At 36.6% G+C, this 15,491-nt stretch overlaps 1 protein-coding gene across 1 annotated transcript in view; it reads left to right on the plus strand.

Moving 5' to 3' along the window:
• PREX2 (phosphatidylinositol-3,4,5-trisphosphate dependent Rac exchange factor 2) overlaps positions 1 to 6,276 on the plus strand; it is a 192,216-nt gene extending 185,940 nt beyond the window's left edge. Inside the window, exon 39 of the mRNA XM_011364627.1 lies at positions 6,204 to 6,276. Within this exon, the coding sequence (XP_011362929.1) occupies positions 6,204 to 6,249 (46 nt within the window). The 3' untranslated portion in view covers positions 6,250 to 6,276. The remainder of the gene's footprint in view (positions 1 to 6,203) is intronic.
• Positions 6,277 to 15,491: the final 9,215 nt, after the last annotated feature.

A 15,491-nucleotide genomic window follows, 5' to 3' on the forward strand; every position in this document is an offset into this window, starting at 1 on the left:
TTGGAATACATATAAATCCTTCGAAACAGTATATCAGTGTATCTTGTTTCGTAAAAGAATTAATTTTGAAAATGCTCAGAGGATGATTTCTCTCTTCCTCCTCATCCAGTCTCTTGTGATGTTAATTACATGGCGGAATAAATATTCTACACTCAAATATTAATGGTATGTAATAAAGCAATGTAGAGCTAAGAGTGATTTTCCTTACTTCTTTTAGGGAGCAAGAGTTCAGAACACAGCAAAGAATCTGGGAGTCAGAGACCGGACCCCACAGTCTGCTCCCAGGTAAGTGACTTCCCAGAGAGCTTGCTGCCCTTTTTCCCTGGGAATGTCTCTCACGGCTGATGCAACTGCTCTGGCATATGTCCAGTGTAGAACTGATCGTAATCATGGAAATCGGCCTTGTAAACATTCAATGGCTAAATGTGATTCGGCCTAAGTGATCTCTGAATGAAATGGAATTTTAGCTGAAGCAAATTTAGAGGTAGCAAGGACAAGTCTTGACATTATTCTATTTTGCAAGTTCCATCGTGAATTCAAAAACAAAAGCCCATACAGTTACCATGAAAATTTATATTCCAACACTGCCAAACTGCCAAACTGCCATTTTCCTTTCTACTTTTATGATTGTGCATGCTGTTCCCTCTGGCATGATTGCCTTTCCCATCTGCATCTATATGAAAAACTATTTAACCACAAAACCCAACTTAAATGTCATTTTCTCCTCAAAGTCTTGGTTGAGTTTCCTTCCTCTTGATGCTCGCTTCATATCTTGCATACTCTAGCCCCGATTGTGTTGCAATATATTGTTACTTGTCTCTTTGCCCAACCTGAATATGAATTCTTTGGAAGCCAAGAAATACGTTTTTTGGGTTTTATTCATTGTTCATCATAGTGCCTACATATGAACACCTGAACTGATTTCAAGAATGTGTGAATGAACAAACGAATGAGTGAGTTTTTTGTTTGTTATCATACCCAATAGTCACGATTTAAAAAGCATCATAGAAAAGGACTCTAATCCACCTGTAAAATAAACGAACATGGGAACAGACATCGAAGAAATGTTGTTAATTTGATTCCCCTGGTGACGTCAGGGTAGGCAGCCATCTCTTCTGCAGTAGGGCAAAGTTAAATGATTTCTTTTACATTCGATCGTTTTTATACATTTGCATTTTAACAAAAAGCAGGCTCCTCCAAGCAGTGTCACAGATGAGACACTCTTTCCTTCTATGTACAAAGCAGTTACCAGAGAGACAGTGACGGCTGCAGAATTTACGAAGTCATATTTCATTCTGAAAAACTGTGTGGTCAGTGAAAGTACTTCTAAAAGACAAAACATATTTTCCTCCCGGAAATGAATGGAGCACTCCTGTTGTAATTGCATTTACTTTTAGTGCTGACTCCTAACCCTATTTAATCCTCAAATCTTGTTGATGTTATCTTTCACAGTTGATTAGATTAAAAGCTAAGACTTTTTATTGCTAAAGAATCATTTCACAGGATGTTTGCTCTCTAGCACCTTGAGCAGACCATGATATATTCGGATAATAGACCAAATGAAGTGTTAAAATTTCGATAAGAAAACACGATAATGGCACAGCAAGGTCCTCTTAGTTAGAGCTTATAAAAAATAGTAAACAGTGGCCCAGGATAAGCCTGCAGCACCTGGATCAATAACCCAATACACAAGCTGAATACAAGAAAAGAAATGGAGGAACTCACTCTTTTCTTTATTGGGTTATGTTTTAAAACACTTGAAATGAAATATAATAAAATGTGCCAGCTGGAAAGTTGATATTTTTTTTTTTTTGCAAAGGAATAATAGCCCTGAGAGAGAAACCTAGAGTAATTTTCAAGTTTTATTTTATTTATTCTTTCATTCACTCTACAAATATTTATTGCGAATATAAGAATTACAGAGCACTCTGCTGTGCCCCACAGAGCATGTAAACAGGAAGTAGAAATAGTTCTGGCCCTCAAGGAGCTTTCGTTTGAAAAGATGAGGTGAGTGAAACAGAATTATAAGAACAGATAGAATGTGAGAGTGCCGACGACTGCAGGGGCTGGGATCCCTCCCAGCTCGGAACCGGGGCTCCTGCCCAAGACATCAAACTGAAGGACACATGTGGCTCTTAAGACCATCCATAGGCAAGTCGGAGTCATAGTTCTACAGATAACTTCATGGAGATAAAGATTGTTATCTCTGCCCAAGATAATATTTGATTCAAAGCCCCAACCAATCTCTTCATAGTTTGCTTAGAACCATCCACCATCTTTCACAGTTTAAAATTCACTCAGCATATTGACTTTCTGCCTGTGTGTTTGTAGGTGTCAGGCACTTTGTTAAAAACGAGAGATAAAGATGCAGTCTCTTCCTCCAGTCACTGATGTGCTCAGTAGAGGGACCACTGAATAAAATGAAAACAGTATACAGTATATAAAAGCTGTGACAGCAATAGGCACAGATCACCATGGGAACACAGAGAAGCGGCACATAACTCAGTCTGCGGATGGAGAGGGGAGGTTGCAGAATGTCCCTGGTCCAGTCTATGTAGTATTAGATGTCCTCCAGAGCTGATGCAATATCACCAACGCGTGGAGAACACATCACATTCTGAGAACTACACCTGGATCTCTGTGACTACTGGTCGAATATGATTTATGAATGATGCAAAGTGAGGTTGGGGACATAGGCAGGGGCTGGGTCAGGAAGAGACTTGTAGAAGATACTGAAACATTTTTATTTTAATTTAGAAACAATAGGGAGGCACTAATAAACAATCTACCTGTCTAGAATATTTAAATTTTCAAATTTATCTCTGATAATATTAGGAAAATCCATCTGAGGGCAGCTAAGACTGAAGGCAGGAGCTTGAAAGATTATTATAGCATTGAGTATGAAGAAAAGAGGATGAATGAGAGAGACATTTAAAAGAGATAATAGTCTTTGGACACTAACTGAATGAAGGAGGTTAGGGAAAAGGAAGATTCTACGATGACCACCAATCTTTGGCTTGGATGACAAAGGGTGAATAGTTCTAGTCACTGAGATGGTAGATGCAGGAAAAAGAGGGTGTGCAGTAGTCCCCGCTTATTCATAGGGTCACTTTCTCAGTTTCAGTTGCCTGCAGTCAACTGTAGCCCAAAAATATTAAATGGAAAATTAAAAAAATAAACAATGCTTAAGTTTTAAATTGTGTGCCATTCTGAGTAGTGTGATGAAATCTCATGCCGTTTCGCCCTGTCCTGGGATGTGACTCCTCCCTCCAACCAGCAACTCCATATTGTAGATGCTCCCAGCCTGTTGGTCACTTAGTAGCCTTCTCGGTTATCAAATTGACTGTCATCATGTCACAGTCACCCTAATTTTACTTAATAACGGCCCCTAAGTTCAAGAGTCGTGATGCTGGAAATTCAGATATGCCAAACAGAAGCTATATTATGCTTCCTTTGAGGGAAAAGATCTGTATATATAGGAAAAAACAGTACATATACGGTTTGGTACTATCCACGGTTTCGGGCATCCACTGGGGGTCTTGGAACGTGTCCCCTGTAGATGAGGAGTGGCTGCTACATAAGGAAAAGGTAAACTCAGCTTGGTACTCTTGAGTCTAAGGATCGATGAGACACCCATGTGGAGATGCCTTGTGGACAGTAAAAATGAGGCTATTCCTCCTTCTAACTTTTATACATTGGCTCTTCAGAATAAACATATCTTCACCAAGAATCAAACATTACATTTCAGAAGTAATCATACAGTGGTCTTATTTTCTATTATATTACAAAATCTAGAAACTATCATGTAATGAAAGCTTGATTTTGTTTGTGTGGTTGAGAGGCAGCATACTATAGTGTTTAAGAGTGAAAAGATGGTTTTGAGTCTCCTCTCCTGCTATGTGATCTGATTTAGACGGGTTATTTATCCTCTGAGACAGACAGAGTATTTTTGGCACTTTAGCCTTGAAAGAGGCATTTGCTTTGTGGTCTCCTTTAATACAACTTTTATTTGGCCATGTAGAAAAGATGAAGGGCATGACTGTAGACTGCAGTCTGAAAGCTCACTCTCCGCAGATTGAGCTTGGGCCTGGAAATGCTGGCTCCAAGATGGCTGCCTGAACCTAAACAGAGCCAGGAACAAACCTCTCTTTGTGCAGGGCCTCCGGCATGCGTGAATGGAATGAGAAAAGCAAAGGCCCCCAAATGCTGGGCAAACAAAGGCCTCTCATTACCTAACAGTTTAGCTGCCAAAAACCAAACGCCTCAGTGCAGGGTAGAAGTCCAGCTCTTACCTATGTTTTACTTCCAAACTTCATCTGCTTGTTCTAAATTCCCCAAACCCCTCAATATCCATTACTAATGTGTCTGAGCTCAAATAATCCTGACTTTCTTCCAAGAGGCCTTGCAGAAGCTGAATCTGCCCAGCTCGGCAATACCCAGAGCTATTATGTCATGAGGTGATCACAGGGAGTAGCCTTTTTCACCAGTTTGCAAGGCAGACATTTCAAAGACTTGTGTACCCGGCAGCATTAGTTACATTCCGTGGGAACGTGCCGTGCAAGATAAGGCAATGTGATGCTTGGCTCAGATCTCATGGGGTCCGACACCTCCACCCAGCCTATGATCCCTGTTGTGCCGGAATAAAGGCCACAGTGCCTTTTCACTCACTAGGCAGCACTGTCTGGGAAACGAGAGGGTAGAAATTAAAGAAGAGAAGAGCTTTCCCATCATTCTATTATTTCAGCCCCAGGAATGCAATTTGAGGCAACACCATATCCTTTAGCTGGAAAAGCAGCTTTGAAGTGTATCGGCTGATTTTAATGTATTCTCTTCTCCCGGAAGGATGAAATTAGCTTTTCTGATGTGAGCTGTCCTTATTTCTGTATTCATTTTCTTCCCTGGAGATGACGTGGAAAGCATTAACTACCTTCCAGACTTGAAATACGTTTTGCAAACTTCCAAGGCAATAACTTCTTCTATGTGTTTCCAGACTAGGGAAGTTCATTTTGTTAACTAGGATGCTAACTCAATATTCAGTCTTTCCCATTCTTCCCTCTTTGATTTAGAATTAACATGGGATTAAAGGTTGAAGGAAAAGGAAATTTTTAATTTGCTAAGATTGTCAATAACTCATTTAAACTGTGTTCAATTTAATCTATAAAAGGTTGTGGATCACCGCAGCTACCCCTGGGTTTGGAATGCTTTTGAAAATGAGCACAGTTGAAATCTGCACCTTATAGTTTTATATCATTAGACTAAGCTCTGAAGGGGAATCAACATGGCCAAGGGCACAACTGAGGACTGCGGGTAGAGTCCAACATCTGGCCGCCCCAGGCCAGCTGATTCTCTTTGGCTGTGCCCTAAATAATGGGTATGCACTGTGTGGTCATTACTGAGGCCATGTTCCCTTTTGCTTTGTTCCTGGGGTTAGGATTCAACCATTCAGGAGAACGAGGAGCGCTAGAACTTGAGTGATCTTAGTTTGGTCCCCTGAACTTTGCCTTGATGCTGTATGGTCTCAAACAAATATACCAGGGATGCAGAGAGGGTGTATCTTCCCAGCTCCCGGCATCTCTACCAGTTCAAACGGATTCCTACGCACACTTGAATCTCCACCCGATTCTATTGACAGGTGAAGGGGATGAGCAAAGCTGGGCATATGTTCCTTAAGAAACATGAGCTAATCGTGCCTGTGATATTCAAGACTCAGGAGTGTGCCACACCAGCCTGTCTATAACCAACTGCTTGCACCTCCAGGATGGTGCATAATGAAGCAAATTCATGAAACTGGTCAGAAAATCAGTAGACTCTCATGAGACAGATGCTTATCTTGCTACCAGACAAGCATGATAGACATGATGGTAATTATCATAATATTATCTCGTGGCATTTGGAGAATCAATTTTGCTACCAGCAAGGTGAATAGTGGGCTCGAAAGCACTGGAACAGAAGCAGCTGGTATTAAAAATGCAGCATCGCTTAATCAGTAGTCACCGAGCTGTGCAAAGAGATGGTGTTTTCTAAATAATAGAACCGAAAATTTGGAGTTTGCTAATTCATATGTGATTTTTAGTGAAATAGGGAATATGATCATAATTCACGAACCAAGAAATTATTGTCAATGTATATGTTATATCAATGAAAACACCTCAAGTAATGTCCGTACGCCAGGCCACTCTCACACCTTCTCGTGCCTCTTCTAGGCTGTACAAGCTGTGCGAGCCGCCTCCCCCAGCTGGAGAAGAATAAAGAGAACCCCAAGGAACCCAGGCGAGCAGAAGCTTCTGAACACTGGACTGGACAAAGGACAGGCTGGCTAAACACTCTCCACTCAAGATAAAGAAATGAATTTTTTCTCTAAATCTTTCACTGTGGTGTAAATAACTCATGTTCAGCTTGTGCTTAGATATTTCTGCTAGAAATGGATAGACAGTCATTCAAACAACTCAGTTTCACACACTGATCTCTCTGTGTTGACATGAACTCTTCATTTTTAGAGTAAAATTCATCCCCGGAAGTTACAGAAAAAATAGCAGAAGAAAAAAAAATGAACCATCGTTCTTTCTCTCCCATTTATTAAAATTATTTTGTTTGTTTTCATCTTCTCCAAATGGGAACATGTCATAATGGATATTTCCATTTGAAGAAGTCTGTCACTGAAGAAATACGGCCACGTTTTCTAAATCATGCAGAAATGTCACAGACAGCGTAGACTGGGTGTCGTCGGTTCTCAGTCCCCCCGCATCACAGAAAGTTTTTGCATGTAAGGTGAAGAGTATGCTCACTCTTTCTAAGGACGTGTTTCTCAGTAGAGAGAGATGGAGGCCTCCAGCAAGACCTTCTTCAGCTGCTTTCAGGTGTCCCTTCTGCTCCTGGACGGCTCCAGCAGCCAGTGCTGTTGCGGGTTTCTGAAATGGGCATGGCTTCCTTGGGCCATGCGTGCTGGTGCCGTGCCAGTTGTGGCCAGGGGTGGGTTGAGGCAGGGATTGGGGAGGTGCGGGAAGGAAGACCAGGCTGAAGGTGGGAAAAACAAGCCTGTTTAAAAACTCGACCTTTAACTTAGATACCTAAAATGCTTAATTTTATTAAGACTTTCATATGAGATGCCAGACTCTTAAGAGAATACACCATGCTGAGTATTTTTCTATCAAGGTATATATATGTATAAGATATGAAAATAAAGCTTTATTTGTTGAACTTTAAAAGGACTATTAGAGACCTTGATAATTTATGGAAGCACAAGGTGTATTCTATTTTCATATTAAAGTATATGTAATGTTTATCATTTCTACTTCGATAAAATAACATTTTTTAGCATAGTGAATACAGCAATATTGATTTTAAATCCATAATTTTCAAAACAATTAAAATGCCTGTATTGTGATTATGATAATTATAAGGACTTAGACCAACAGTATGTGACACGCTTCTCATAACTAAAGTATATACTTTATATTTTAATTTATAAATTTGTTCATGGTTTTCAAACTATCATTAAAGACCTTCATCACTAGCAGTTGTGTATTAATAACGAAAATACTGTGTTTACAGATGTATGAGATATTTATTATATACTGGTCAAGGTAATAATTACTGTTATTTGGCACAGAAACTTTTAAGAATTTTGAGATAAGTCCATATCTATAATGAAAAATAAAGAAACCAACATCGACGTTTTCAAAGAAAAAGTTGAATTTAATGATGATATAACCTTAAAATAAGTATCTATATTAAGCATATCCTTAGCTTTCAGGGATTGGCCATTCTTGATATCAGCGAGTGATCCTAAAGGTCCATGATATTAGTAAATTGTGATTTTTCCCGTGATGAAAATTTGATGATGTTCTACATGAGGCTAATGAATGAGCAAAACTGATTAATTAGCCAGTACTTTTCATATTGTCATTCTTATTTTCTAATCACCATCCTGGAAGTGGCATCTCTTAGAGGCATGAAGCAGGTCACTTAAACATTTCAGTCGCACTTTGCTGTGATTCATGGGGGAAATTATCTGCCATTGTGGTATTTATAAATTAGCATATTTTAAGGATCTACTCTCTATGCAGGAAGTCTGCCTTCTTAATGTGTTATGCTGCTTCTCCTTATTACCATAAGAATTATAATATTACCAATTTTTTGTTAGTAAATTTGCCATTAAATTATACATTTTATATTGAGGAAAAAAGTGAATGGAAATATGTAAAGTGCTTTTACTATATGAAAAGCTTAGGATTTCCTGGATATTTTACCAGTCTAAGTACACATTTTGAGGTAACCCAGTGCTTTTGCAGTCTGAAAAAATATATTCTTCATAATTGAAAATAACAGTTTTAGATATATTTTGAAAGTCTGGAATAGTATATCATATAAAATTCCACTATGATTCCAAAACAATAATAACAGTAAAAAAAAAAAAAGTCTATTGAATAGATAGAGACAATTTTTCAAAACTATGATATACCTCCATGTGACATTGGACATTTAACTGGCTTTGAGTTTTTAGATTAGTTTTACCTAAATGCTCACATACTCCTCTACAACCAGTGGACTTTTAAACATTGCTAAAGGCTGCTAACAATTCTTTTAAGTTCTGAGTGTGGACATCTGCCTCTCTCCACCTAAAAGAGAAGAAGGTTCGAGCATAGAAATTTTGGTTCTTAACATAGCACCTGATTAAAAGTACTTGTTAACTAGTGACGCACAGTCACTACACCTTGAATATTTCATTATGTCTTACAAAGTTTTCTAACATTAAATATTACAAAATTAAATATTACAAAATAATGTTAGAGGTATGAGCAATTTTAGGAGACTAGAATTTTGTATCTATTTCCATTACTATTTAACAAGGGAGAGAGAGAAGAAAGAGAGAGAGAGAGAAAGAAAGAGAGAGAAAGAAAAATGGATTTCTGTACTAGTTTTCCTTATATTGGATATGTAATATTGACTTTAGAATTTGAGCTTTATTTTATGAACCAATATCCCACTCTTAGAAGTCTCATACTATTTTCTGTCTCTTTAAATCATATTTTTCCAGTGACTTGAATTCACTGGACATACTTCTTGCAGCAACAATGTTCAACTTAAAATTCATTGCTTTTGATGCTATAATATGCAGTTAACCCTTGAACAATGCAGATTTGAACTATGTGGGTCTACTTATATGTGTGTGTGTGTGTATGTGTTTCGTTTTTTGGTTTTTGTGGGGTTTTTTTGGTAAATACACACAGTACTCTAAATGTATTTTATCTTTCTTATGATTTTCTTAATAACATTTTCTTTTCTCTAGCTTGCTTTATTGTAGGAATACAGTACATAATACATATAACATACAAAATATGTTAATTGACTGTCTCTGTTCTTGCTAAGGCTTCCAGTCAACAGTAGGCTATTAGTAGTTAAGTTTTGGGGGGAATTAAAAGTTATATGCAGATTTTTGACTGTTCAGGGAGTGAGGGGAATGTCCGTGCCCCTAGTCCCCTTGTTGTGCAAGGGTCAACTGTGTAAGATATTGTAATGATATTGATTCTGACTATTAATTTAAATTTTGTATTAGTTAAATTGAGAATGAAATGAAATTAAGCTTGGCACTAACTGTAAAACCTAAGAAAATGAATGGGTAAAAAACTCCCAGGGAGCATACTAACTAATTTAAGGAAACAAATTATTTTCAACCCTTGAGCACATACATGATATAGGAGAAATAATATTTATTGGCTTAGAAGCATTCAGTTGAGAGTTATTTCCTCCATGTATTTGAAAATAATATATTTGTGCTTAAAATACTAAAGTATTCTTCTATTAGTTCACGTAGGTCTTTTCCTATATAGCATGATTTAATTCAGATTACGGGGCCTATTTTTAGTCACTTGTATTTTTGAAAATCACATAATATTGAAATTTAAAATAAATAACCTTACTTTAAGTCATTTTACTTTATATTTTACTTCTAAGGTCATTTTTACATTTTCTTCATTTGTGATATTTACTATTATTGAAACTAACCTTTAGTATATGACTAAATTGTTTCTGAAATTTTGGAAATTACGTTTAATTTTTAAAGGCTTATTTTTAAGTGAATTATTATACTAAATTATAGTTTAATTACTCTCTCCAAGCCTGTAATAGTTATTTCATTAACATGTAAATATATTAACCAAATTTCTGAGTGAATTATTAGTTGTCTTGCTTAAATATAAAGACAAAAGCGTTTCAAATGGTTTGGGATGATGTAAACTTTGATTAAGAAAAATATTCTGTACTCTATCAAATTTTCTAAGTTTTAGTGATGAGCTTTAGAAAGTTTCACTTTGCATGAAGCAGAAGAGATAAGGAAAAGTTACAAGAGGAGTTTGGGCCAAGGCTGATTCCTTTAATATATAGTGCCTAAAATCTTTGTAGGTGCTGCAATTCCATAAGTGTTATTAGTTAGACTTTGGTTTTAGAAAGTTTTTACTGCTTCGAAGCTCTGCCTTTAACAGTGATCTCAGCATTCACGTTGTGCGTGCATCATGGAAGACTCACGAATGGCCTGTGTGTCCTCCGGCTATTACATAGACACATGGCCTGCTTCACTCAGGACACCTTGCTTCTCTCTGAGAAGAGACACCTACAGTCAACTAAGATGTTATAAACATTTATAGTTACTACTTTTGTTTTTATGATAACACATTGTAGAAATTACTTAGATTCTTATGTCTCCTTTTGTATGAAGATACGATACATGGAGTTGTTCAATATATTGAATGTCTGTTCTGTCGACATCGGAACTCTCTAAATACACGGTCAGCACACCTGGTGAGGCATCTTATGCTCACTGACATTAGTTTGCTAGTCAATCTGGAGTCAGTTTACCTGGCTTTGCTATCTGGAAGAAGCAGCTGATTAATAATAAAAGTGTTGAGTTTTTAAATGGCATTTCTGCTAGAAATAGAAAGCTTTGGATAGTTAATTTTCGGTGCAAATAACTGAATAGATGCCATCCACTTGCGTATGTATTCAACAGATGTGTTTGAGAATTCACTTTGCACAAGGCATAGCCAGTGGGCCTCACTTGTGTGTTGGATGTGTTGGGTCTGGAAACCTTCAGTTTCTTTTCTGTGTTAATGATCACCTGTGTCTTTTACTTGAAATAACATTATTTGTAACACAAACCTATTCTAATCCCATGGAGATATGTATCCCGTATGAAGTCAAGAACACTAAGTTGATAAAACACTTTAGAAAACATGCATTTAAATTTGAATATCTAATGCCTCAAGCAAATTTATTAGAGTTTCAGATGAATATATATTTTTGTAACTACAAAGTAAATGAGTAGAACATAGCTTTTGCTTTAAAATTTTTTATAAGTATTCATTTACATAGTATTCATTATTTTAAATAGTAAAACATCAAGTTGGTTCTATAAATAGTAATTCTTTTGAATATATCTGTTTAACATTGTATAACATCCAAAATATGACAAATTTTATCTGAATATGTTATTATAGTAGTCCGTTCTTTTCTTTGTAAAATATACATGTAACATAGGTTCAATCACTCAGTATTTTGTGTATGATTCAAATGATCAAAATGTATTATGTATTTTATATCATTTATTTTTGTTGGCATAAAAGACTAGAATAGTAACATTGTATCATAAATGTTAATAAAGTAAAATGTAGTGTGACCATGTCAACTTCTTTCTACTTAAATTTAACTGATTCCTGATATGTTCTCACCTGTTTAGGAGACAAAACTTGATGAAAACCAGATTTTTACCCTTTAAGAATTCACAGGCTCGATAGAAGAAAACTGATACATGTATGAAGCGAATCTATAAATATGAGCCAAGGTGAGTTGTAAAGACAGTAACTGCTAGGAAGAGATCAGCGGGGGAAAGCTTAATATGCACCACAGCATAGGAAAGCTTCATGGGAGATAAGGGACTTGCGCAGAATTAACCAGCCAATCTAGCAAAATTTATTCAGCATCTATTATGTATAAGCCCCTGTCCTAGTTGCTAAGGGTGTTATCAATGCATATAATTTCCAAACTCTGCAGTTGAAGAACTTGATATATGCAGATTATGAATGCAGCACACAAACCAAAATGGTACCTATTAAGATAATTCACACTAATACGGAATGAGAGGTAAGGCAATGAGATACATGTACTACAGAAATGCAAAGAATTTAGATTTAATCCAGCATCTCTTTATTGGACATCTAGGAATTACTCATCAGGTACCAAGCTAAGCTGGATATTTAGCAATTAGAAACACATATATGGCTATTCTCCATGTGGAGTTTACAGTCTACGTGGCAAAAACATTGATGAAAAAAATACACAAAAAAAAACAAAAGATGAGAGAAGGCTAGGTCAGCTTTCAGGATTCGTAAGATTAAGCAACAGAAGAAAGGTAAGTCAACCTTGTTAAGAAGAACAGCATGAATATGTGCACTGAGATGCAAATACCCCAGATGTTTTGGTGGGATAGTGAATGTATCCGTCTGGATAAAGGATTAAGATTTCTGGATATGATTAGAAAGAGACAGATCAAAAGGGAGCTTGGGTCTGTACGGCGCAGGTCTCTGAATGCCAGGCTAAGAAGTCTGGACATTGTTTGCATAAGAAAGATGAGATGCCTACTTCGTAACAATGATAAAAGAATTATGAAACCCCAGTGAGGAGTTTGAAAATGTGTGTTTTTGATTGTGTAAGCTACCTCAGAAAAGTCAAAAGAAATAACTGCTGAAGAAAATAAAAATCAATAACTAGATTTTACTCTCTGGAGATTGCTGGTATACTCTGAGATTGTGAATTTAATACAATAATAAGAAAATGAAATCATCACACAAAGGCTACTTATTTTATAACAGCATCCCAGACACTGGTGTTACACAGATGCTATTAGGTGAGACACATACACAAAGTATTTTGTGGTCCAAATAAGTTTGAGAAACACAGAATTAAACAGATTTCTTTACTATAAGATTTCTCAAGCATTTTAAAGAATGTATAAAAAGCATGATTTTGGAGGACAGAGGTGGTATGCCGTGTTTCCCAAACTTCGTAGAACATAGAACATGTTTCATAGAAGATTTGTTAATATTTCCTTGGAACACAAATATTCAACGAAGCACACTATGGGAAAACTATTCTAGAAATTTCATGATAACATAAATGGAAAAAAGGAAAATGCATTAATAAGAGATGGCACAGACTAACTGATGGAGGTGCCATTAAGGTTTAAAGGAAGAAACGACAGAGAGTGACATAAATGAACAGTAACAGTGAATTAGAATTAAAAGCAGGGTGTTATATTGTAACTTTTCTTCTCTCATCATTCATCTATGTGCAGGATATTAGACGTGAGGAAGAGCTTAATCTACAGAGAAATGCGGATGTCTCCTCTCCTTTCCCTGTGATATGGTGATATGTTGTAGTGAGAACACTTTATTATGTCAAAACTTGGCTCCAGTTTGCCATGTATTCTGGACTAAATTTGTAATTCTATGGCCATGTCCATGGTGTCTTGAGTTAGATGACTTGTAGGTAAAAGAATAAATTTCTTTTTTACAAAAAGTATTTAAAAACATGCTAAGTGTGGGGTTTTCCGGACTGACATTGGTCAGCCATTTGAATATAACCTGACTGCAGTAATGTAAACAGCATGCTTATTTTGTTTTAAACCTGGGTCTTGATAATATGAATTCCCCAGGGTCCTCTCCAAGATGCCACATAATCAGGAATTTTCCAGATCTAAACATGGACCCCTTTGCTATTAATTAATGTGGATACATGGGAAGAAGTTTTAGTACAGGGCTGTCTAGAAATTCAGCAAGTCATAGAGTCCTTAGACTCTCTGCCTTTGACTCACTATGTTGCTTTTATTTAGGAGAGACCTGTGAACTCCTTGCCAAAAAAGTGATGAAATACATTATTCCCGGGCTGTGTACTCAGAGAAAAAGGCAGTGATCACACCATGATATAATAGAGTGTTCTGTTAAGGGCACTTTAGTTCAGAAGGATGAAGACAAGTGAGAATATAAATGATGGTCAAAGAATGACCGAGGACATGCAGGGATTGATGGCCAGGCAATATGAGGTCTACTAAAAATTCCTGACTGTCCACATGTCGACTCACTGTTAAAAATGCTTCCTTTCAGAAGTTAGATGTTAAGACGTTAACTGACTAGCCATGAGGGACATGAAAACTAGAACCAAACTCAAAACAGAGAATCGGCTGGGCGATGATATAAAAGAGGTTTTTAGACACGAGTTTTGAAAATTTTATTTAAATTTGTATAAAATTGGATAAAACATTGGTTGGAAGGTTAGCTAGGGTACGACTCATTTCACTCTTTTAATTAAAATTGAAATTCACTTAACATAAAAGCAACCATTTTAACGTATACGATTCTCTGGCACTTAGTACCTTCACAGTGTTGTGGAACCATCATCTCTGTCTAGTTCCGAAACATTGCCATCAAACAGGTTTTCTTAATTAAACTTTTATTTGGAGTTAATTGTAAGTTCACATTTTTTGACAAAGTTGCAAAAGCAGTTCAATGGAGGAAGAACAGACTTTTCACAATAGGACTGGGATGACTGGACGCCATAGGCATGAAAGTGACCCTGGAACTCAACATTACATCTCATAAAAATCAACTCAAAACGGGTCATGGACTTAAACATAAAACATAAAATTACGAAACTTTAAGAAAAAATATAAAAGATAATCTTTAGGATCTAGGGCTAGATAAGAGATTTTTAGTCTTGACACAGAAAGCATGATCCATAACAGGACAAGTTGACAAATGAGATCTTATCAAAAATTGAAAACTTTTTCTATTTTAAAACCAGTGAGAAGAAGTTATAGACTGGGAGAAAACGGTTGCAAATTACATAATTGACAAATTAGAACATATAAAGAACTCTGAAAAAAGCCAGCTGTAAGAGGTTTCGTACTACTGTATTATTCCATTTATGTAGCCTCCTCCAAAGGGCAAAATTCTAGAAATGGAGAACAAATTAGAAATGGACAGGAAGGAAGCAGCTGTGGTTACGAAAGGGCAGCAGGAGTGATCTTTGTGGTGATGGAAAGTTCTCTCTTGCCAGGATTGTCGACATCCTGATTGCGAAATGGTACCATTGTTTTTTTTGTCGTTTTTTAGTTTTTGTTTTGTTTTTTGCAAGACATTCCTTTTCAGGGAAACTGAACAAAGCATACATGAGATTTCTCTCAAAAATTTCTCACAACCGCCTGTGAATCTACAGTTATCATAATAGAAGTTTCGATTAAAAATATAAAATGAGTTGTAAATGCTCCTGGAATGGTAGTTTTAAAGGTAGCTTTATTAGTAAGGAAAATATCTCCCTGAAAATGAAATCACAGTTTGAGATAGAGGCTAATAAAATTGATGATTTCTTTCTTTTTTTTTCTTTGCCCTGCATAGCATTCATTCATTCAAAAAGACAACTGCACAAGTTGAGAGGATTCACTA

Source organism: Pteropus vampyrus, unplaced genomic scaffold, assembly GCF_000151845.1.
Source record: "Pteropus vampyrus isolate Shadow unplaced genomic scaffold, Pvam_2.0 Scaffold99, whole genome shotgun sequence".
In the NCBI taxonomy this organism is placed as follows: domain Eukaryota; kingdom Metazoa; phylum Chordata; class Mammalia; order Chiroptera; family Pteropodidae; genus Pteropus; species Pteropus vampyrus.